Below are 23,104 nucleotides of genomic sequence, written 5' to 3'. Positions count from 1 at the left end.
AGGCTCATTTGGAGCATAGCCTACCTCAGGTAAATCATTACGACAATCACAATCTTTAAATTATTTTGCATATTAACAATAGTAATAAAAACAACAATACACTAAGCATAATGTCATTCTACGCTAAAACATACCTTTTTTTGAAAATCGTTTATGTTTCAGTGACAACGTACTAATATTTTCAGAGACGCTTTAACGCGAAACAGGAAACTCTTGAATATTCATGTAAGCTCTGCCCAGCGTCACCGAAAATCTCAGACACCGAATATTTCAGAACAACGGATCTTTTCGAAACTCCGAATCAACTGAATCAAATGATTCACAAAATGATTCGCTGTTTTGAATCGCTGCACGCTGATCAAAACAGTGTACATACAACGAGAAAAACTAACACGTGTAACTTACACAAAACAACTGCAACTGTTTTCATGAAAGTGTTATTTATTAAATATAATCTACAAATTAGCAACTACTAAATAACAATCTTAATACAAATATAAACCTGCTATATAATTTGTGTCTCTTTATTATTTGAGTAGGTACTTGTTTTGATTGTTTTGTTTTTTTTGTAGGTAATGTAAGTCCATTAATGGGTTAGTTCACTCAAAAATTAAAATTCGTCCATCTTCTTCTCACCCTTGAAGCATCTTAGATGTATGTGACTTTCCTCTTTCATAATAAACCAATCGGAGTTATATTAAAAATTGTCCTTGCACTTCCAAGCCTTTCAATGGGGGTAAGCGGGTGTTTGTTGTCAACAGTCCAGAAGACCCCCACCCCCAATGAGGGATGTTTTATGACAGATGCGCACACTTTATTTCACGTCTCCTGAACTGTTGACAACAAACACCCGCTTACCCCCATTGAAAGGCTTGGAAGTGCAAGGACAATTTTTAATATAACTCTGACACCTTCTGATTTTAAACCAGTAATTAATTTATATATAACTAATAAGTAGCAGAAAGAATGGGATGGAAATAAAAATAATAATCTGTATGAAATAAACCCTGGTATAAAAAGAAGTAGCTTCTATAATTTTAAATCAATACTTGATGTCTTCAAGTTGTCTTCACTAGGTGTAGACCAGGGCACTCAAGACTTACCCATGGGTTTTTATTAATAGGCAAAGTTCCTCCTTTATGTCTTTCATGTAAAGTTCCTTTGACTATCTTTATATGAACTGTTTCCTTTGACTATTAAGCATATTTTATTGAATTGTAATTTTTATGATGCTGCTAGAAAATGCTTTTATTCAGAAACATGCTTGCATGGAATATTTGAAAATGTACCACCTGAATGTATTTTAGATTTTGATCTTATGTTAAGTTGAAATGTTTTATATAATGTAAATTTTATGGATGATACTGAACTAGGGCTGGGCGATATATCTAACGATATGATCATGCGCATCTAGTCAGTAAATCTGGTTCCCTGATTAGCGCTAAATCGCCATCACCTGCTTTCAAATGGAGCGGCATTTAATAGACAGAGCTGTAGATCACTGAAAAGCTACGCCAATATCGCGTTCATTATCCCAGATTGAATCGCCTTCGATAAATGAACGCGATATTGCGTAGCTTGTCAGTGAACTACGGCTCTGTCTATTAAATGCTGCTCCATTTAAAAAAGGGTGATGGCGATTTAGCAGGAATCACAGAACCAGATTTACTAACTAGATGCGCATGATCATATCGTTAGATATATCGCCCAGCCCTATACTGAACTTTTTTGCCATGTAAATAGCCATGATGCTAACATGGCATAAAAAACTTAATAAACAAACAATCTAACTCTGACTGGTTTATTCTGAAAGAAGAAAGTCACATACACCCAGGATGCTTCGAGGGTGAGTAGGAGATGGATGAATTAACCCTTTAACTCTCCCTCTGACTCACTCCCTCGCCAGTGCACTGACTACTGAACTATTGGGGAACATGATTGAGGACCCACCCAGAGACACACCCAAAAATTTTATTTGCATTTTGTTTTCTTTCTGTTAATTATTCTCATCTTAAACAGGACAAAGTGTCCAAACACACAGAAAAACTCCTGCTGAAGCAACTGAGATCCACGTGACACACGATTATAAAGATGGAGTTTATTAAAGTGGAGAGTGAAGACATGAAGATTGAAGAAACTATCAGAGTCAAACATGAAGATACTGAGGAACAAACAAAGATGGAGTTTATTAAAGAGGAGAGTGAAGACATGAAGATTGAAGAAACATTCAGAGTCAAACATGAAGATACTGAGGAACAAACAAAGATGGAGTTTATTAAAGAGGAGAGTAAAGACATGAAGATTGAAGCATTCAGAGTCAAACATGAAGATACTGAGACACAAACAGGTTGGTTTTCATTCTCAAAGCTGAACTCAAGTCATTTGATCCTTATTAAAATCTCCAGCTCTACACAAAAAAACACATTATTTTGTGTAACATTAAACCCAGTATTTGCTTGAAGCAAACAATGACACTTCAGTTTTTAACTTGACATTTGTTTTATTTGTGATTTTTTTTCTCTGAATCATCAAAAGTGCCATACTAATTTATTAACATATCTGAATGTAAATAGCAGTAAATGATCATTACAACAAACAATAAATAATAATATTTCAGAAAAACCAGCCTACTTATAAAATAATAAAATTCTCCTGTTTGAGTCACTGTATGCTGTTTATCTTTGTTTTGTTTTTTGTTTTTCATTTAAAGGTCAAATAATACAGGTGCTGGTCATATAATTAGAATATCAAAAGGTTGATTTATTTCACTAATTCCATTCAAAAAGTGAAACTTGTATATTATATTCATTCATTACACACAGACTGATATATTTCAAATGTTTATTTCTTTTACTTTTGATGATTATAACTGACAACTAAGGAAAATCCCAAATTCAGTATCTCAGAAAATTAGAATATTGTGAAAAGGTTCAATATTGGAGACACCTGGTGCCACACTCTAATCAGTTAATTAACTCAAAACACCTGCAAATGCCTTTAAATGGTCTCTCAGTCTAGTTCTGTAGGCTACACAATCATGGGGAAGACTGCTGACTTGACAGTTGTCCAAAAGACGACCATTGACACCTTGCACAAGGAGGGCAAAACACAAAAAGAGGCTGGCTGTTCACAGAGCTCTGTGTCCAAGCACATTAATAGAGAGGCGAAGGGAAGGAAAAGATGTGGTAGAAAAAAGTGTACAAGCAATAGGGATAACCGCACCCTGGAGAGGATTGTGAAACAAAACCCATTCAAAAAATGTGGGGGAGATTCACAAAGAGTGGACTGCAGCTGGAATCAGTGCTTCAAGAACCACTACGCACAGACGTATGCAAGACATGGGTTTCAGCTGTCGCATTCCTTGTGTCAAGCCACTCTTGAACAACAGACAGCGTCAGAAGCATCTCGCCTGGGCTAAAGACAAAAAGGACTGGACTGCTGCTGAGTGGTCCAAAGTTGTGTTCTCTGATGAAAGTAAATTTTGCATTTCCTTTGGATATCAGGGTCCCAGAGTCTGCAGGAAGAGAGGAGAGGCACACAATCCACGTTGCTTGAGGCTCAGTGTAAAGTTTCCACAGTCAGTGATGGTTTTTTGGTGCCATGTCATCTGCTGGTGTTGGTCCACTGTGTTTTCTGAGGTCCAAGGTCAACGCAGCCGTATACCAGGAAGTTTTAGAGCACTTCATGCTTCCTGCTGCTGACCAACTTTATGGAGATGCAGATTTCATTTTCCAACAGGACTTGGCACCTGCACACAGTGCCAAAGCTACCAGTACCTGGTTTAAGGACCATGGTATCCCTGTTCTTAATTAGCCAGCAAAACTCGCCTGACCTTAACCCCATTGAAAATCTATGGGGGTATTATGAAGAGGAAGATGCGATATGCCAGACCCAAGAATGCAGAAGAGCTGAAGGCCACTATCAGAGCATCTTGGGCTCTCATAACACCTGAGCAGTGCCACAGACTGATCGACTCCATGCCACGCCACATTGCTGCAGTAATTCAGGCAAAAGGAGCCCCAACTATGTATTGAGTGCTGTACATGCTCATACTTTTCAGTTGGCCAAGATTTCTAAAAATCCTTTCTTTGTATTGGTCTTAAGTAATATTCTAATTTTCTGAGATACTGAATTTGGGATTTTCCTTAGTTGTCAGTTATAATCTTCAGAATTAAAAGAAATAAACATTTGAAATATATCAGTCTGTGTGTAATGAATGAATATAATATACAAGTTTCACTTTTTGAATGAAATTAGTGAAATAAATCAACTTTTTGATGATATTCTAATTATATGACCAGCACCTGTACAATCAGTAGTTGCGTTTACATGGACTGTACTAATCCGATCGTAATTGGAAGGAAGCACAATCAGAATAAAAAAGTCACATGTAAACAGTTCAATCGGATTGAATTGGCCAGATCCGATTAAGATTTCGATCGTATTGTAAGGAGTAGTTTATTCCTTTTGTAATCTGAGCGAGAGGACATGTAAACACTTAATCGGATTGAAAACCAAAACTGGAAAGTACTGCGCATGCGCAGTGACATAGAAATAGCGTATTGACGTATGACGCGCGGAACGAGCTGTTCTTCCTGGTGAATAACGTGTCATAAATGAGTGTCCCGTCATTGTAAAACTATCCTTTCACTCAGCATCTGTGAAGTGGAGCAGGACAACGTCCCACCAGTCCTTGTTTTAAGGGGTCATATGATGCTGCTAAGAAGAACATTATTTTGTGTATTTGGTGTAATGCAATGTGTTTATGTGGTTTAAGGTTCAAAAAACACATTATTTTTTACTCTGTATACTCATGCAGTGTGCGCATGTCAAAAGGTTAAATCCAATCAGAAGCTTGTGACATATAAACGCGCAAATCAACCTGATCATAAGGATCGAGTCAGTTAGAAATACCAAGGGTTCACACAAAACAAGCGGAGTCTGCTTTCAGCTATTATGCTGCCCACAGTTGGAATCAGCTTCCCGAAGAGATCAGATGTGCTAAAACATTAGTCATATTTAAATGCAGACTCAAAACTCATTTGTTTAGCTGTGCATTTATTGAGTGAGCACTGTGCAATGTCCAAACGGATTGCACTATATTTTATGTATAATAATTTTCTATTCTTAACTGTTTTAAATTCATTTTAAAACTTTTAAATCCATTTTAAATAATTTTCAATGTTTTTAAAATCCCTTGTTTTATTGTTGTGATTATTTTTTTCCTTTTCTTTTATGTAAAGCACTTTGCATTAATTATCGGCCGATATTTATCGTGCACCCCTATTTTTGACCTTTGATTAATAGACATTACAGCAGCTGGTTATTAGGTTATTTTGGCTGTTATTTCTTTAAGAACTGCTGCTGCTAAACGTGATGCGAATCTGACACTGACCACAACATTGCAATTGAAGAGCTTGCGCTGCGAGCACAGTACCGTTTCCGCTCTCACTTGACTCGCATCTGCCGCTGAAGTGAAGAGCAGTGCGCGTTTGAAACATCTCCTGTTCTCAGTCATTCTGCAACTGAATAAATTCATTTGTCAAGAGAAAAAGTGACTGAAGCAGCAGAGTGGAGTGGCCAACCCTAGCCCCACCCCTGTGTTAATTGCATTAAATATTTTTTAATGCGTTAAACTGAAAAAATTCTAGCTGTCCTTGATATGTCCACCGAGGATCTCAATGCAGTTTTTGTTCACCTACTTGATTAGTGACTACATTCCTGTAATTTAATCCCGTCATTCTTCGTCAAAGTCGGAATCTTGGTCTGTAAATCGACTAAATCTCTGTTCAATTAAGTTTTATCTCCAAATGCTGTAAGTGCTGTGCCGCAGACGGTGAGCATGGCCTTGATAAATGCGAGGTCTCTAGCAAACAAATAATTTATTTTAAAAAGCAGGTCATATGGTATTTTAAAGTGTCCCATTATTGTATTGGAGTCCCCTACATCAGTTTTAAATGCATCTAAATTCACTGCTACGATATTTGTCCAAGATGGCGGCGCGTCCACACGCAGCGGCTTCTCTCTGTCCCGACAGAACGGTGTTTTCGTGTTTTTTGTCTTGTGAGTCGCAGTGTTTTTGTACGTCGTCATCGCGTCTATCTGTTTTTAAGCGCGCATACAGTCGTGAGTTTCTGCTGGATGTCGGCAGAGCCGCATTTTTAGAGTTAAACTCCGCGCACGCGGAACTGCTGCGAGATCTCGAACTGCTCCGGGGGCCTACACCATCACCGACCCCCTCTACTGCATCTCGCCCACAGCGGAGGCGCCACAAGCGGCGTGAGAGGAAGCAGAAGAGGGGTAAGCGCGGAGGTATCCGGGCTAGGCTAACGGCTAACCCACACAAGCCATCCATCCCCACCGTCGTACTGGCTAACGTACGCTCTTTGGACAATAAACTGGACTACATCCGATTACTACGTTCAACTCAGAGGACTGTAAGAGACTGTTGTGTGTTTGTATTCACGGAAACATGGCTCAGCGACAGCGTTCCGGACTGCGCCATTCAGCTCGACCCAGCTGACGTGCTATCGAGCAGACAGAGCTCGCGTCGCGGGAGGAAAAAAAACCCGCGGCGGCGGGCTTTGTGTTTACATCAATGACGCGTGGTGCCGCGATGCTGTTGTGATCTGCAAACACTGCTCAGCCCTGGTGGAGTTTATGATTATTAAGTGCCGGCCGTTCTATCTGCCGAGGGAATATACTGCCATACTGCTCGTTTCGGTTTACATTCCCCCGAACAACAGCAACAGCAACCGGAACGATGCACTAAATGAACTGTACCAGCACATCAGTGAGCAGCAGACAGCACACCCCGATGCTTTTCTCATCATAGCTGGGGATTTCAACCATGCTGACTTAAAGAGTGTATTTCCTAAAATACACCAACACATTAACTTCCAACAAGAGGTAAAAACATTTTAGACTTTGTTTACACCACACAGAGAGGAGCTTACAAAGCCCTCCCCCTCCCCCACCTCGGTGCCTCAGACCACATCACTGTCATGCTAATGCCTGCATACAGACCGCTCGTTAAAGTCGCCAAACCAGTTCAGAAACAGATTCAAGTGTGGCCAGAAGGATCGTCTGAGGCTCTTCAGGACTGCTTTGATACAACTGACTGGAATATGTTCAAGCAGGCTGCCACTTATAATAACTCCACTGACCTCCAGGAGTACTCGGAGACTGTCACTGCCTACATCACCAAGTGTATTGAGGATGTAACAGTCACAAAAACCATTACTGTCCGGGCCAACCAGAAGCCGTGGATGACAGGGGAAGTCTACAGACTCCTGGAGACGCGGAACGCTGCCTTCAGAGCTGGAGACGAGGGGGGGCCTGAGAACAGCCAGGGCCAACCTATCCCGCGGCATCAGAGAGGCTAAGAGACAGTACTCCAGGAGGATAGCCCATCAATTCAGCGACAGCAGAGACACTCGGAGCCTGTGGCAGGGGATACAGACCATTACGGACTACAAGCCCCCACAGCGGACCTGTTACAGCAACATCTCTCTGCTGAACGAGCTGAACACCTTCTTCGCTCGCTTTGAGGCACAAAACAGCTCCACTGCACAGAAGACTCCACCTCCTCCCAGTGACCAGGTGATGATGCTGACCCCAGACAGCGTGAGGAGATCCTTCAGCAGGATCAATGCACGCAAAGCTCCGGGTCCTGACAACATTCCTGGGCGTGTACTGAGAGACTGTGCAGCAGAACTCACTGATGTCTTCACAGACATTTTCAACATCTCACTTAGTCAAGCTGTTGTTCCCACATGCTTCAAAGCTACCACCATCATTCCAGTCCCGAAGAAGCCATCTCCATCATGCTTCAATGACTACCGTCCTGTTGCACTTACTCCCATCCTCATGAAGTGCTTCGAACGGCTAGTCATGCACCACATCAAGTCTGCCCTCCCCCCCTCCCTGGACCCATTCCAGTTTGCATATCGGTCCAACCGCTCGACCGATGATGCCATCTCAACTACCCTCCACTCAGCACTCACACATCTAGAGGAAAAAGACTCATACGTCAGAATGCTGTTCATAGACTTCAGTTCAGCATTCAACACAATCATCCCTCAACAGCTCATTCACAAACTGGTCGTGCTGGGGCTCAACACTTCGCTGTGCAACTGGCTGTTGGACTTTCTGACTGGAAGACCCTCAGGCATTACGTGTCAGCAGCAACACATCCAGCACCATCACACTGAACACTGGGGCCCCCCAAGGATGTGTGCTGAGCCCCCTCCTCTTCACTCTGCTGACACACGACTGCACACCGTCACACAACTCCAACCTCTTCATTAAGTTTGCGGATGACACGACTGTGGTGGGTCTCATTAGCAACAGAGATGAGACAAACTACAGGAGCGAGGTGAGCCGCCTGGCCGGGTGGTGCAGTGACAACAATCTCTCTCTGAACGTGGAGAAGACGAAGGAGATTGTTGTGGACTTCAGGAGAGCGCACACTCAGCATGTTCCTCTGACCATCAACGGTGCGACTGTGGAGAGAGTGAGCAGCACCAAGTTCCTGGGTGTGCACATCACAGAGGACCTCTCCTGGACCGACAACAACGCAGCATTTGGCCAAGAAATCACAGCAGCGTCTCTACTTCCTCCGCAAACTGAGGAGAGCCAGAGCCCCACCCCCCATCATGTACACCTTCTACAGAGGCGCCATTGAGAGCATTCTGACCAGCTGCATCACTGTGTGGTATGGCGCCTGCAACGCGTCCTGCCGGAAGACTCTGCAACGCATAGTGAGAGCAGCTGAGAAGATCATTGGTGTCTCTCTCCCCTCCCTCCAGGACATTTATGGAAACCCGTCTCACTCGAAAAGCCCTCTGCATTGCAGTGATCCCACTCACCCGTCACACAGCTTCTTCAGTCTGCTGCCATCAGGGAGGAGACTGCGGAGTCTCCAGGCCAGGACCAGCAGACTGAAGGACAGCTTCATCCATCAGGCTGTCAGGAAGCTGAACTCGCTCCCGAACTTACCCCCCCGTCCCTCTTCTGCCTCAGGCACCACTGAACTATGAAAACCCCCCCCCCCCCCCCAGGTCCCACATCCCCAGGTCCTTCCACCCCCTCCCTCTAACATACGAATGTCATGCACCAGTCACTTTGTGCAGCAGTGGTCTGCTCACTACCTCATTCACCATGGATCTGACATCATTCTACCTCCTCATCAGTCAGTTTAATAAAATAACTGCTCTGAGCCCTTTGTCACTTTGTCACTTTTAATCAGACTGAATAAGCTATTTTTTTATGCACTAAAAATCTTTTTATCTGCACTGTTTGTTCACTGGTTTGCACTCTATCTGCCATGTGCCTTGCGCTGCTTTTATTTAACCTTATTTTTATTTTATTTTTTCTATTATGTCTTTTTTACATTCCCTTATTGTATAGTTTTATCTTATATTTTATATTTGATCTAGATTTTTAAGCTCTACTGTTAGTGTTATCTGTATGCACCGGGGGTCTGAGAGTAACGCAATTTCGATTCTCTGTATGTATGTACTGTACATGTGGAAGAATTGACAATAAAGCAGACTTGACTTGACTTGACTTGACTTGACTAAGGTCAGAAAACATTTTAATTTTCTCAGAATATACATTTAATATTAGAGTCATTTGCCAATGATTAGGAAATGATTAGTTTCAAGCAAGTTCGGAGCAAGCCCCTCCCTTCCTCAAGCCTACTCTGATCTGATTGGTCAGCTGGCCAAACCTGTTGTGATTGGCACAGAGATGAGTCCTTGAGCCAGTTAGCCAGCACTACCACTGACAAAGCACCTTTACATGAAACAATAATGTAGTCAATCCGTTCTTATAATGACATAAAATACAAAAACACTTATGCAAGCGAATCGTGCCCACAGCTAAAGTTTAGCTGCTAAACTGTGAACACTAGGTGGATACGTTAGCCGAGTGCTAACGTGACTAACTGATGAAACAATACAGTTTGTAAACCAAAATATGTCTACTGTAATGTTTGAAGAACGACAGACAAAAGACGCTTGGTCTTAACTTTTAATCAGAACGCAGAACAGTTGTATCACAGGAGCACCTGCCGAAATCACTCATCTCCTGCATTAACCCTGTAACTGCCAGTGCAGCACAATAAACAGCAATTTCACAATTATTATAAAGTCTGTGTGCTACACTACATTCTTTATTATTAAACAAAGTAATTAGAACAACGTCAGTCTACAATAATCGTCATATTCTTAGGTTCATTGCGAATTTTTAGAACTACTTCAGTAAGACAGTAATATCGTGCTTTACCTGGAAACCTAAAGCTGCACTAGGTATACATCACATATTGGCACAAAAAAATGATATTTTGAGCACTCAATTGAAAATGTACACCTAACGTATCAATCGTACTACTTACAGGTCGTGGTTCAGAGAGCTTGTTAGTCCAAATTAAGAAGATTAGAAGCCAACGAAGATAAAAGCCCAGATTAGAGAAGCAGTTCTTGATAAAATGACAAGCACACAACAAAAGGCTCGAATTGTATTTCTGTGGTATCCTTGAACACCGCGTCTTCTCAACATGATGTAAACACACTTACTAGCGGAAGTGTTTGTGGGCAGATCAGACTCTGTTCGTATTTCGCGGGCAGGCGGGGATTATGCAAATGTGTTACCCAGTGACGTACACCATTAACAGACAAAAGAGTCGAAAATATAACGACTCGTTACGGCGATTCAGAACCGACTCTCTCTTTTGAGAGACAATATCTTTATTTATCATGCACTTTTTTGATTAACAATTTTGCAGATTGTTTTCATTTATGGATAGCTTCGTTATAAACTGCAAAAGAGAGATTTTTCAAAAACCCATATGACTTGCTCTTTAATTTACTTTTTCATCACAAATTCGCTTGATATTTTATCTGTGGCTGAAACTCGAACTACCATCTCTTGGTGAACTTTCTCCATTGTATTGTGCTTTTTTAGCACTCCTAGACTTTCTGGTCATGGTGGTGGTGTTGTTACTGTTTATAAATGCAATTTTTAAAACAAAAAATTTAATACAGTTGTGTACTCCAGCTTTGAGGTACAGTTAGTAAGAATTGATATAGGGAGTCCTGTATTATGTGCACTGGTTTACAGGCCTCCGAAATTCAACAAGAACTTTATTCAACAATTCTCTTGAGTTCCTTGCTAGTCTCATGTCTCGTTGTGATAGATTGTTGATTCTAGGATACTGTAATTTTCATCTTTGCTGTCCATCTAAACTGCTGGTGAAAGAGTTTTTGTGCCTCATTGAATCTTAAAATCTGTCACAATTTGTTTCTAGTCCTACTCATAATTTGGGACACACTTTGGATCTGGTTTTGTCATATGGTTTGCCCATTACAAACCTGAGTGATTATTGCTGCTTTTTCAGACCATTTACCAGTTGTGTTTAATTTGTTTGTGATTGCCCCACCCCTTGTTTTATTCTTGTTTTATTCAGCCATCCACTGCCATTTTTTTTTTCAGAGCACTAGCAAGCAAACTTTGTGGATGCTGCCACTTTCGACAAATGAAACACTGTAGAGATGGTGGAGGTTTTTACTAATTCCTGCTCCATTTCTATAGATTCTGTTGCATCCCTTAAGCCAAGGAAAGTGAAGGGATAGGGCACCTTTCAGCCTTAAATGATAATACCCACGCTCTTAAGACAAGAGTGTCGTACTGCAGAGCGAAAATGGAAAAGAGACAAACTCCAAGTCTGAGTGTCTGATTGCATGCTTAATTAGCTACCAAAAGTCAGTTAAAGAGGCTGAATCTGAAGTCTGAATTCCTTTCCAAACCCATTAGTGAAAATACTAACCGACCGAGGATGCTGTTTAAGACAACTGATTTGGTGCTAAATCGCTTACCTGTCCTTTCTCTTGATCCATCTATGGAAACCTGTGAGAACTTTTTTTTTTTATTTTTTGATAATAAAGTATTGAAAATTAAAGCTTCTATTAAGTCAACAACATATGATCCCCCATTGAGCCATTCTGTTCTCCAACAAATTTGTTAACTTGTTTTCACCCAATTTCCTCTGTACAGCTAGCTGATACTGTTTTTAGGACTAAATCCTCCAGCTGTGATGTGATGTCACCTCAGCTCAGCTAGTCTGGCTGTAACAGCCATCATTAATAGTTCTGGAGCAAATGTAAATCTCCATCCAAAGGCCAGAGGGCGCTCTTGCGCTGAAACTCCAAATATCTCCCGAAGAAGAAATCCAGGAAATGCCTATTGCTGCAGCTGAATAAACCAGGGGGGAAGGAAGTCGACCGGAAGTTGAAGTCGGCCGCGTGCCGCCATCTTGTAGCAGAACTTCACTTGCGTTAGCATCCCATTGACTCCCATCATTTTGGCGTCACTTTGACAGCGAAATAACTTTACATCTGAGGCGTTTAAAGACTCCATTTGTCCATTATTTATTTCTAAAGATACACGACAATATATAAAGGGCTCCATTACCTTCTATGTTACATTATGGCTCCCCTAGAAACAGTTTTTTTTTGTAAAAATAGGCTAACGATTGCGTCATAACCACTCGACTCTCTGTCGCACAGTAGAGAAATTACCGTACAGACAGGAGGAGAAGCTCGCAGGCAATCGGGGCGAGACGTCAAGAGATATGGCGTACTGGCGTTACATTTTAAAGTACTATACTAAACAGAATACTTACTCCTGCTAAGAACTCCCCGCTCAAGCTCGCCGTCTCTGCAAGATTAACGATGGCAGTTTTGCACGCACAGCTACTAGAAGATTTACATCTGTCAGACAGGTTGCTGACGTCATCAAGCTTAGTTTGAGTCTGCGCGTCAGAAACGGAATGCTAAAAAATCGCTAAAAACGGGCTTCACTTGTCTCAATTGAGTTCCAATGGGGTCGCTGTGTCCATTTCTTTTACTGTCTATGGAATAAACAGAAAATTTAACTGCATTCATTGATTCGACATGACTACAACCGACTCAGCAATGTTTATCTGACTATTATTATTATTAACCCATATTCGACATGACTAATAAACCCACGACTACAGCAATGTTTTATCTGACTTATTATTATTATTATAATAATTTTCATCATAATAAAGTATTTTATAATGAAATACCAATCAACAGCCTTTATCACTGCTTAGAACACAATGAAATAGTGTGCCTTAATTATTCTGTTTAAGAAGCCACATCGTCTCACAGAAGGATTTATTTCAAACACTCGACTGACGTTATGAAGTGAATTTGGAGTAAAACATGTTATTATATGTCAGGGCTCCAAACTGTGACTAAAACAGTCGCATTTGCGACCATGAATATTAATTTGCGAGTGACGTTTTTGCTGAGGTCGCCACTGGCGACTACCCGCCGAAAGCTCCTCAGGATTTAACCGCTAAAAAAGTTTTCTCAGGCGGATGATTTGCTTCATTCTAGCAGCGCCCCGTCTGTGATAAAACGAGCTCAGGCCGAAGGTTAATACACACAACTACACCGAGTGTGGACCTGCCGCTTGTACAACAGCTTTCAGCCGAGATCGGCCCATAGAGGAAAAGCCGTCTGTCAGCCAGAAGTGTTTTGTAGAGTCGGCGTGGCTCTGGCCCATTATCTTCTCACCGATGCCGAGACTGAACCGACAGAGACGCATTTCAGCCAGAATCAGCCCAAATGTTATTGCTATCTGGGTATATATTTACATGTTATATCTTAAACATTTGAATGTAATGCCTTCTTTCCTAATTGTTTTGCGATCAAATCCTTTATGTTCACGTATTAAACTGAGACGATGCGCATTAAAGTTTTAGTGAAAAAAGAGAGTTTCAGACAGTCCTCATCTCTGCCGCACATCAGAGCTGACGCACACAGTCTGATAAACGCAGCTCCGCTGTGCAGCGAGAGAGAAATGACGGAGACGTACTGTAAGAAGGGAAAGTGCAGAAAATACAGCGTCTATTTCGTGCACAGCTTGAACAAACTAGAACAGGTAAAGTTGTCAGCTGTGTGGATATTGGCAATATCGTTAACAATTCTCGTTTATAATAATAACTAATATGTCTTCTTCTAAACAAGATCTTGGTCTGTGTTCTTTTAATGCGTGAACTTCATTATTTGAAGTGCAACTGCCGTCCAGTAATCGCAAAACGATCTGTGCTTTGTAACTTTTTAATAAAGAGTACCAGCTTTAAAATTATTCCGAATTCATAACGAAATTTAAACAATACAGTTTTGGCGCTCCTTAATTGGGCAGGGCGCGGTCGCTTTAGCGCCTCAGTTCAAGGGCAAGTGAACCCATTTAATCTTTCTCTTTACTAATATAGTACATAATGAACATGAATTAACATCAAAAGGTTGGCTATTTTATAAGAGAGCCTACAGTACACCTTACTGTAATGTCTCATGTAGGAGGAGCCCAAGCTTCACTCAGTGGCCAAGTGATGCTTATGCTCCATGATACTGGTACAGATTCTGTGTAATGAACAATTCTTTGTGACTGTAGATTTCAAGCTGGAAAAGACATTTAGTTCCCACTTTAGTGAACCTTAGTTCCCAGGTCATCTACAAGATGGATTGAAATGCTGATAAAGTCAAGAAAAGATGAGACATAAACAACATGACAGTATGATTGAAATGTTGAAATGTAAATAAATAAATAGTAACAATCGTTAAATAAATAAAACACGGTTTATTCTGTGGCACCTAAAAAAATTATTTGGCTCCTAAGTTTTTTTCTTATAGGAGCCAATGGCTCCTTACTCGATTTTTTTGTTTGGAGCCCTGTATGTGGTATTTTAACGTGCTCTCAGATGAAGCACATTTACTACACAGCCATAGTTCACTGAGAAGATACGCAAACAGCTTTCATTATCGCAAACGATTTCGTCGATTTCATAATCCTACAATTGTATCGTCTGCGATTATGAACGTGATTTTGTGTAGCTTGTCAGAGAACTACGGCTCTGTGTAGTAAATGCTGCTCCACCTGAAAGCAGATGATGGAGATTTACTGCTAATCACAGAACCAGCTTTACTGAAAAAATGTGCATGACAATCACGATTAATCGCATTCGATTAATCGTGCAGCCCTACTGCACAGCACAGAAACTGCACTGTTGAAGGTTAGCAATGACCTTTTGCAAGTTCTCGATAGTGGTTCATATGTGGTGCTTGTTTTGTTGGATTTAAGTGCGGCAGTCAATACACTTGATCATAGTATTCTGTTACATTGGTTGGAAAAGTTGGTGGGCATTCAGTGTGTCGCTCTGCAGTGGTTGGCCTCTTATCTTGAAGGCAGAACCTTCTCAGTGAGCATTGGGAAGTTTTCTTCTTCGTCGGCTCCTTTGTCATGCAGTGTGCCCCAAGGGTACATCTTAGGCCCTCTTCTTTTTTTCACTTTACATGCTTCCCCTGGGTGTCATTTTTAAGAAATATAAGATTTCCTACTACTGCTATGCTGACGATTCACAGTTCTATCTTCCAGCAAAAACTGACAGCAGTGATTCTTTGGATGTGGGTGGTTTACAAATAAGCTTGAATTATTATTATTTTTTTTTTAAACTTCAATATATTAGGCATAAAAAAATATTGCGCTGTGTTGTACTGACTCTTGAATTTCCAAAAAAGTATGTGGTCTTTTAGATTTTGTATTGGAAATTGGATCAATTTACCAATTTGTTGCATTTGTGCCTAAAATTGTCATATGGTGTGACAGAAGTAATGCTATATAAAATGAAATTGGGATATACTCTTCCTAAGTAACTAACTTCACCATAAATCTTTATCATTACTATCTTAATAAGATTTTAACATTGTTTTGTGCAGATCCATTAGATTTTGTATTATTTTTCTAAATCATTAAGCAGACTAAGACATCTCTCCTCAGCCTTTATAGATATTTTAGAATAATTCTGACAAACCCTGTTATAAATCTAACAAAATGCTTGTGAATCTTGCTGATACTATTTATTTTTTGTTCCATTGACTTTTTTATGATTTATAACAAAAAAGTATTTTTAGTGCCACATTTCTGATTGTCACACCAAATGTTATAGTGTCACACTATATGATGAAATGCACCACACAATTTGTCAATGAAAAAAAGGGTATTTATATGCATTAAACATTCACTGAATTAAATTCAATTAAATTTAATAAAACTAAAAATCATCAAACATACCAACAATTTTTTACAACTTGTATATAAAATGTATTTATGAAACTCAGAAATATGAGTAAATCAAACACCATCTCACGTCAAGAACCTTCAACATGAAGATTTTAAGATTAGAGAGTGTGTGTTGTAACAACAATTACAATTGTTAAACAGTAAAAATATTATCATCTTACAATTAGTCGAATGTTTTAGATTGAAAATTCATAGACATTTATAGTATTAGTAATAACGGATACCCATGGGATAATAACAGATTCACATGGGAACATCAGTGGAAGCTAAAAGACGAAAACATTTTAGAACTTCATTTATTGAACTTCAGTTGACCTCTTCTTTCTTCTCTTTATACACGTTAATGAAAAATATATGATTAAGATTTTTTAACCGTTCATTTCAGCCTCACAATCTTGATTATAGTGTGAAGTTGTTTGTCTAATATTCATTGTATTCGGTTTCAGCATGTTTTTGCCAAGGACTTTTATTTTGGTCTTGCGTCCTCTGAGAAGGAGGATCTTGTAATGTTAAGGGAAGTGCGGGAAAGGGGGTGTGAGTGTGGTGGGCATGGAGACTATTGTTGCTCTCCTTCCCAGTTGAAGGACTTTGCTCAATAAAAGTTACTAGCCGTCGATATTTTCAAGTCCATCATCTTTATTCACATCAATCCATGGGCAGCTAAACCCCACGCCTTACAATAGTACAGTCGTGGCCCAAAAGTTTTGAGAATTACATAAATATTAGTTTTCAAAAAGTTTTCTGCTAAAACTGCTTTTAGATCTTTGTTTCAGTTGTTTCTGTGATGTACTGAAATATAATTACAAGCACTTCATACGTTTCAAAGGCTTTTATCGACAATTACATGACATTTATGCAAAAAGTCAGTATTTGCAGTGTTGGCCCTTCTTTTTCAGGACCTCTGCAATTCGACTAGGCATGCTCTCAATCAACTTCTGGGCCAAATCCTGACTGATAGCAACCCATTCTTTCATAATAACTTCTTGGAGTTTGTCAGAATTAGTGGGTTTTTGTTTGTCCACCCGCCTCTTGAGGTTTGACCACAAGTTCTCAATGGGATTAAGATCTGGGGAGTTTCCAGGTCATGGACCCAAAATTTCAACATTCTGGTCCCCGAGCCACTCAATTATCACTTTTGCCTTATGGCACGGTGCTCCATCGTGCTGGAAAATGCATTGTTCTTCACCAAACTGTTGTTGGGTTGTTGGAAGAAGTTGCTGTTGGAGGGTGTTTTGGTACCATTCTTTATTCATGGTTGTGTTTTTTGGGCAGAATTGTGAGTGAGCCCACTCCCTTGGATGAGAAGCAACCCCACACATGAATGGTGTCAGGATGCTTTACTGTTGGCATGACACAGGACTGATGGTAGTGCTCACCTTTTCTTCTCCGGACAAGCCTTTTTCCAGATGCCCCAAACAATCGGAAAGGGGCTTCATCGGAGAATATGACTTTGCCCCAGTCCTCAACAGTCCATTCACTATACTTTCTGCAGAAGATCAATCTGTCCCTGATGTTCTTTTTGGAGAGAAGTGGCTTCTTTGCTGCCCTTCTTGACACCAGGCCATCTTCCAAAAGTCTTCGCCTCACTGTGCGTGCAGATGCGCTCACACCTGCCTGATGCCATTCCTGAGCAAGCTCTGCACTGGTGGCACTCCGATCCCACAGCTGAATCCTCTTTAGGAGACGATCCTGGCGCTTGCTGGACTTTCTAGGACGCCCTGAAGCCTTCTTTACAAGAATTGAACCTCTTTCCTTGAAGTTCTTGATGAACCTATAAATTGTTGATTTAGGTGCAATCTTAGTAGCCACAATATCCTTGCCTGTGAAGCCATTTTTATGCAACGCAATGATGGCTGCACGCGTTTCTTTGCAGGTCACCATGGTTAACAATGGAAGAACAATGATTTCAAGCATCACCCTCCTTTTAACATGTCAAGTCTGCCATTCTAACCCGATCAGCCTGACATAATGATCTCCAGCCTTGTGCTCGTCAACATTCTCACCTGAGTTAACAAGATGATTACTGAAATGATCTCAGCAGGTCCTTTAATGACAGCAATGAAATGCAGTGGAAAGGTTTTTTTTTTGATTAAGTTAATTTTCATGGCAAAGAAGGACTATGCAATTCATCTGATCACTCTTCATAACATTCTGGAGTATATGCAAATTGCTATTATAAAAACTTAAGCAGCAACTTTTCCAATTTTCAATATTTATGTAATTCTCAAAACTTTTGGCCACGACTGTATACTATGTTGAAGTTACACTATGCAGGTTGTAGCCTAGACTTTCATGCTTCCCTATAGTAGTTGTCTGTTCTGTGTGAACTGGCATGCTCTCTTTACTTTTTCCTCCTTTCCCTCAGGACCTCATCTCTCCTTGCATGATCAGCATTGAGTCTTTCCCTGTATTTTCGTGTGTCCTCTCTTTACTTAACATTTCTGCCTGACACTGACAAAAATTTGCATCTTTTAATATGTAAAACATGGTTAAATCAAGTATAAAATTGAAAAGAAATATATTAATTTTATGGTCAATTTAATGTACACCATTAAATCATTTCAATATGTTTTTAATATTAATTTATTTGTCATTAAAAAAGGTCTATGTAATATTGTGACAGAAGTATCATATGGTGTGACTAAAAACAGTTAGCTTATACTTAGCATGTAAATTGCCACATGGCAGCAATGATTTTTAAGAATTAATAAGTAAAATTGATAAAAGTGTTTAATTATTATGTAAATAATGTCACACCATAAGACACAAAACATTGACCACTAATGAGCACATCAGTGACAGAGAACTCACTTCTTCACCTTCCAAACCACTCCAGAGAGGACACTGCAGCTTCCTGGTTGAGTGTGGACCTCTTCATTATAATGATTTCCAAATTATTGTCCGTTCAAAATACAGATTATGTCACACCATATGACGCCCATTTTACGGACAAAATGTATTTAGCCAGAACTTGCTTTAAACTCATGCACAGACATCAACACTTTCTGTGTCCATTAAAAATGCCAAATTCTGTTACATAAACTGTAAATCTATCAATTATTTATACTTTGCTGAGATATAATGTCATATTAGTAAGGTCACATCTAGTCCGGACAGTCACACCATATGACAATTTTATTGTTTAGATAAAAATTTGAAGTAGAGGTCTTTATACACCAGTAAAGCTATATTTGGTCACTCAGAAACCAGCATTACTGGTTTAAAGGAGGTTACAGACAGCTCATATAAGGCCATTTTTCATATTCCATTTGGCATTCTATAAACCGAACAAAAACATCTTTTACCAGCACCGAACCTTTAGCCGAGTAATGTGGACCGTCAACATCGCAACTGGGCTGCCCTTATCCCGAAGCACCTCATTCCCTGCCTTCTGCTGCTGCAGCTGCTCAAACACAATCCCTAATGGACAAGAAACTTGAGATTGAGACAGATGTCCTAAAGCAGCAGAAAATAGTACACTATTTACAGGAGGAGTACTACAAATTACAAACTGAGCCATTTGTGTGTCTTCATAATATCTTTTTAGCAAAAATTTTGGCCAAGTTGTGTCTTTTCAGTGTGGTCATGATTTTGATATTGCATTCACTGTAACTTGCCTGAAATGCAAATTAGTAAATTGGGTTCTGTAAGGACTCCCACTTTGGGTCAGAACCCTCCCTTGTGGAATATTATTCCAATTTAAAATAAACGTTTTCTATTTTAATATACTTTAAAATATAATTAATTCCTGTGATGCAAAGCTGAATTTTCAGCATCATTACGCCAGTCTTCAGTTCCACATGATCCTTCAGAAATCATTCTAATATGCTGATTTATTTTCAGTGTTGGAAACTGCTGTACTGCTTAATATTTTTTGGGACCTGTGAAATTTTTGACTAATAAAAAGTTTAAAAGAACAGTGTTTATTCAAAATTGAGATTTTGTGTTACAATATACAATATACAAAAGTTTTGGGTCAGAAAAATTGTACTTTCTTTTTTAAAGAAACTTTAAAAAAAAATTCAAATAAAGTTAAAGAAACTTTATTCGGCAAGGATGTGTTAAATGGACAAAACTGATAGTAAAGACTTACATTGTTAAAAAAAAAAAGATTTCTATTTTGAATAAATGCTGTTCTTTTTTTTAACTTTTTATTAATCAAAGAATCAAAGAAAAAAGTAACAGGTTTCAACACTCTTAAATGTCCTCGTCAGTACTCCTAACAATTTTGGACCTTAAGAGCTCTTTTAAGGGTTAAGATGCTTTCTGAATTACTTTTTTCTTTACTAGGATCTTTTCTTTAATTTTAAGAGGAAACACCCACATTTCTAAGAATTTTCTTACTATTTTCTTACTCTATCTTAATTTGGAGATTCATTGTGAAATTATGTTTGTCACATAGTTATTTATTTTTTAATTGATTGACAGCACTTGTCTAAATGTTTTGATATATGTTGCTTTGTGCCATTCAACTGGTGTTAACTTGTATTTGTCTCTTTTCCTCTCAGACCTGATGGCGCTGAAAAAGGAGAGTCAAGAACTGAATGAAACTCAAGAGAAAGATCAAAATGAGAAACAGCTGGATTTCAAAACTGAAGAAGAATCGATTGGTTGCTCACAGACTGAAAAGACTTCCTCACCTAAAAATGCTCAAAAAACTACAAATCTTGATTCCCACTTAAGAAATCATGCTGGAGAGAGACCTTACACCTGCCAACAGTGTGGACAGGTTTTCAATCAAAAAAGAAGCCTTAAAGTCCACATGAAGATTCATTTTGAAAAGAAACAGTTCATATGCACTCAGTGTGGAAAGAGTTTTACACGGAACTATTACCTTACTGACCACATGAAAATTCACACTGGAGAGAAACCCTTCACCTGCAAACAGTGTGGGAAGAGCTTTACACAGAAAAGTCAACTTAATGTCCACACGAGAATTCATACTGGAGAGAAACCCTTCACCTGCAAACTGTGTGGGAAGAGTTTCAGACTAAATGCAGAGCTCAAGACTCACATGATAATGCACACTGGAGAGAAACCTTACACATGTAGTCAGTGTGGGAAGAGTTTCATACAAAATAGTCAACTTAAAGTTCACATGAGAAGTCACACAGGAGAGAAGCCTTTCACCTGCAAACTGTGTGGGAAGAGTTTCACACTAAATAGATATCTTAAGAATCACATGATTAATCACACTGAAAAGAAACCATTCACATGCTCTCAGTGTGGAAAGTGTTTTACACAGAAAAGAGCCTTTGATGCCCACATGGTAATTCACACTGGAGAGAGTCCTTTCACCTGCGCTCGATGTGGAAAGAGTTTCCGACTAAAAGAAAACCTTCAGAATCACATGAGAATTCACACTGGAGAGAAGACATTTGAATGTCAATGTGGAAAGAGCTTTACACAGAAAAAACGCCTCGATACCCACATGAGAGTTCACACTGGAGAGAAGCCTTTTACCTGTCCTCAGTGTGGGAAGAGTTTCACAATAAAACAAACCTAAAGACTCACATTAGAATTCACACTGGAGAGAATCCATTCACATGTGATCAGTGTGGACAAAGTTTCAGATATAATGCAAACCTTATTACTCACATGAAGATTCACTCAGAGAAGAGTTTTAAATGTCATCAGTGCGAAAGGAGTTTCACAGACATGAATCAACTTCAGGATCATGTAATGACTCACAACTGAGAAAAGCCTCTCGTGTACCATCACTGTGGAAAGAGTTTCACAAGAGAAGGAAGCCTCAAGATTCACATGAGAGTTCACACTGGAGAGAAACCTTACAAGTGTCTTCAGTGGGAGAAGAGTTCCACATGTCATCGCAGCATGAAACGTCATTTGTGAACTCATTCTGAGAAAAAAATTACCATTTTCCTTAATGTTAAGAGGTTAAGAAAAAGGAGAGATTTCTACACTCATCTGTGCATTCATTCCAGAAGACAATTCAATTGTAGTTAGTGTAATAATATAATAATAATTTACCATCACACTGAAAAGTTATGCAAATGTGAGACCCAGTTTGTGTTTCTTTTGTTGAAGAGTATGACAAGAAAAAATGCTGTTAAAAATGTTACATTTGATTCTTACCTTCATGACTACTTCTTTTACTTTCATCCTTCATCTCTTTATGCTTCACCATAAGGCTTTTTATTTTCTTTTGTACATTTGTTCTCCTGCATAATACTGGCCATACCTGATCATCTTCTTTGCTGTAGTTACAGTAGATTCCCTCAGATTTTTAGTTATGTCACTCAATTCCATGTGTTGATTTCCTTTGATCTCAAATAGTAGTCAAACTTTTACCTTGCTGGGAAAAGCAACAATGTAACTGGAAGATTACAAATAAATTGACATTAACCGAACAAAATGACTTCTTCCCATTGGTTGTAGGTGTATTTTAGCTTATTGTTTAGTTGATTTCAATTGAATGTTGTAATATCTGGATAAGTGTACCGATTGTAGAACTCTTTTTTCCTCATTTATCAGCACAGTTTATTCTTTGTTGTGCTTCCAGTAGCGTACATGTACATACTTTCTAATTAATTTGCTGCAATAAACAATCTTAAGCAGTTTGTCTTCCTTCCTTTTCTTGTTAATTACAGTAAATATTAGAGAAAATATTTTAAAGAATTGCTTCATTCTCCACACTGCCTGTAGGCTTGTGGGCTGCTGGAGCCAATCCCATATCTCGGGCAGAAGGCAGGGAAACACCATGGACTAATGGCCAGTCCATAACAGGACTAAATGTATAAAAATAAATAAAAACTTTTGTCGTTATTTAGTCTTATGACAATCCAATCCCATAAGAAATTGAGCAGCTGAGTTCAGAATGTATCCAAGATTATTCATCCTTTTGATGGGCAGGCCATAGTAAAGTGAGATTCAGTAGTCTAGTCAGGAGGTGACAAAGTATGTACAA

The 23,104-nt window shown here is 39.4% G+C and overlaps 1 protein-coding gene across 1 annotated transcript; it reads left to right on the top strand.

Annotated features, from left to right (window-relative positions):
* Window positions 1-2,178: 2,178 nt before the first annotated feature.
* Window positions 2,179-21,822, top strand: LOC109062087 (gastrula zinc finger protein XlCGF8.2DB-like). Its single transcript, XM_042722940.1, has 2 exons — window positions 2,179-2,347; window positions 20,685-21,822. The coding sequence occupies exons 1-2, from the start codon at window positions 2,179-2,181 to the stop codon at window positions 21,680-21,682; spliced, it is 1,167 nt and encodes a 388-aa protein (XP_042578874.1). The 3' UTR covers window positions 21,683-21,822.
* The last annotated feature ends 1,282 nt before the right edge of the window (window positions 21,823-23,104 follow it).

The sequence above is a fragment of the Cyprinus carpio genome, chromosome B4, assembly GCF_018340385.1.
Source record: "Cyprinus carpio isolate SPL01 chromosome B4, ASM1834038v1, whole genome shotgun sequence".
Lineage (NCBI taxonomy): Eukaryota > Metazoa > Chordata > Actinopteri > Cypriniformes > Cyprinidae > Cyprinus > Cyprinus carpio.
This window is presented reverse-complemented; position numbering and strand designations above follow the sequence as displayed.

Excerpts from the sequence above, each read along its gene's own strand:
- LOC109062087 (XM_042722940.1), top strand. The coding sequence starts at position 2,179 with ATGGAGTTTATTAAAGAGGAGAGTGAAGACATGAAGATTGAAGAAACA. Across the intron at positions 2,348-20,684 it reads AGATACTGAGACACAAACAG|ACCTGATGGCGCTGAAAAAG; the intron begins GTTGGTTTTCAT and ends TTTTCCTCTCAG.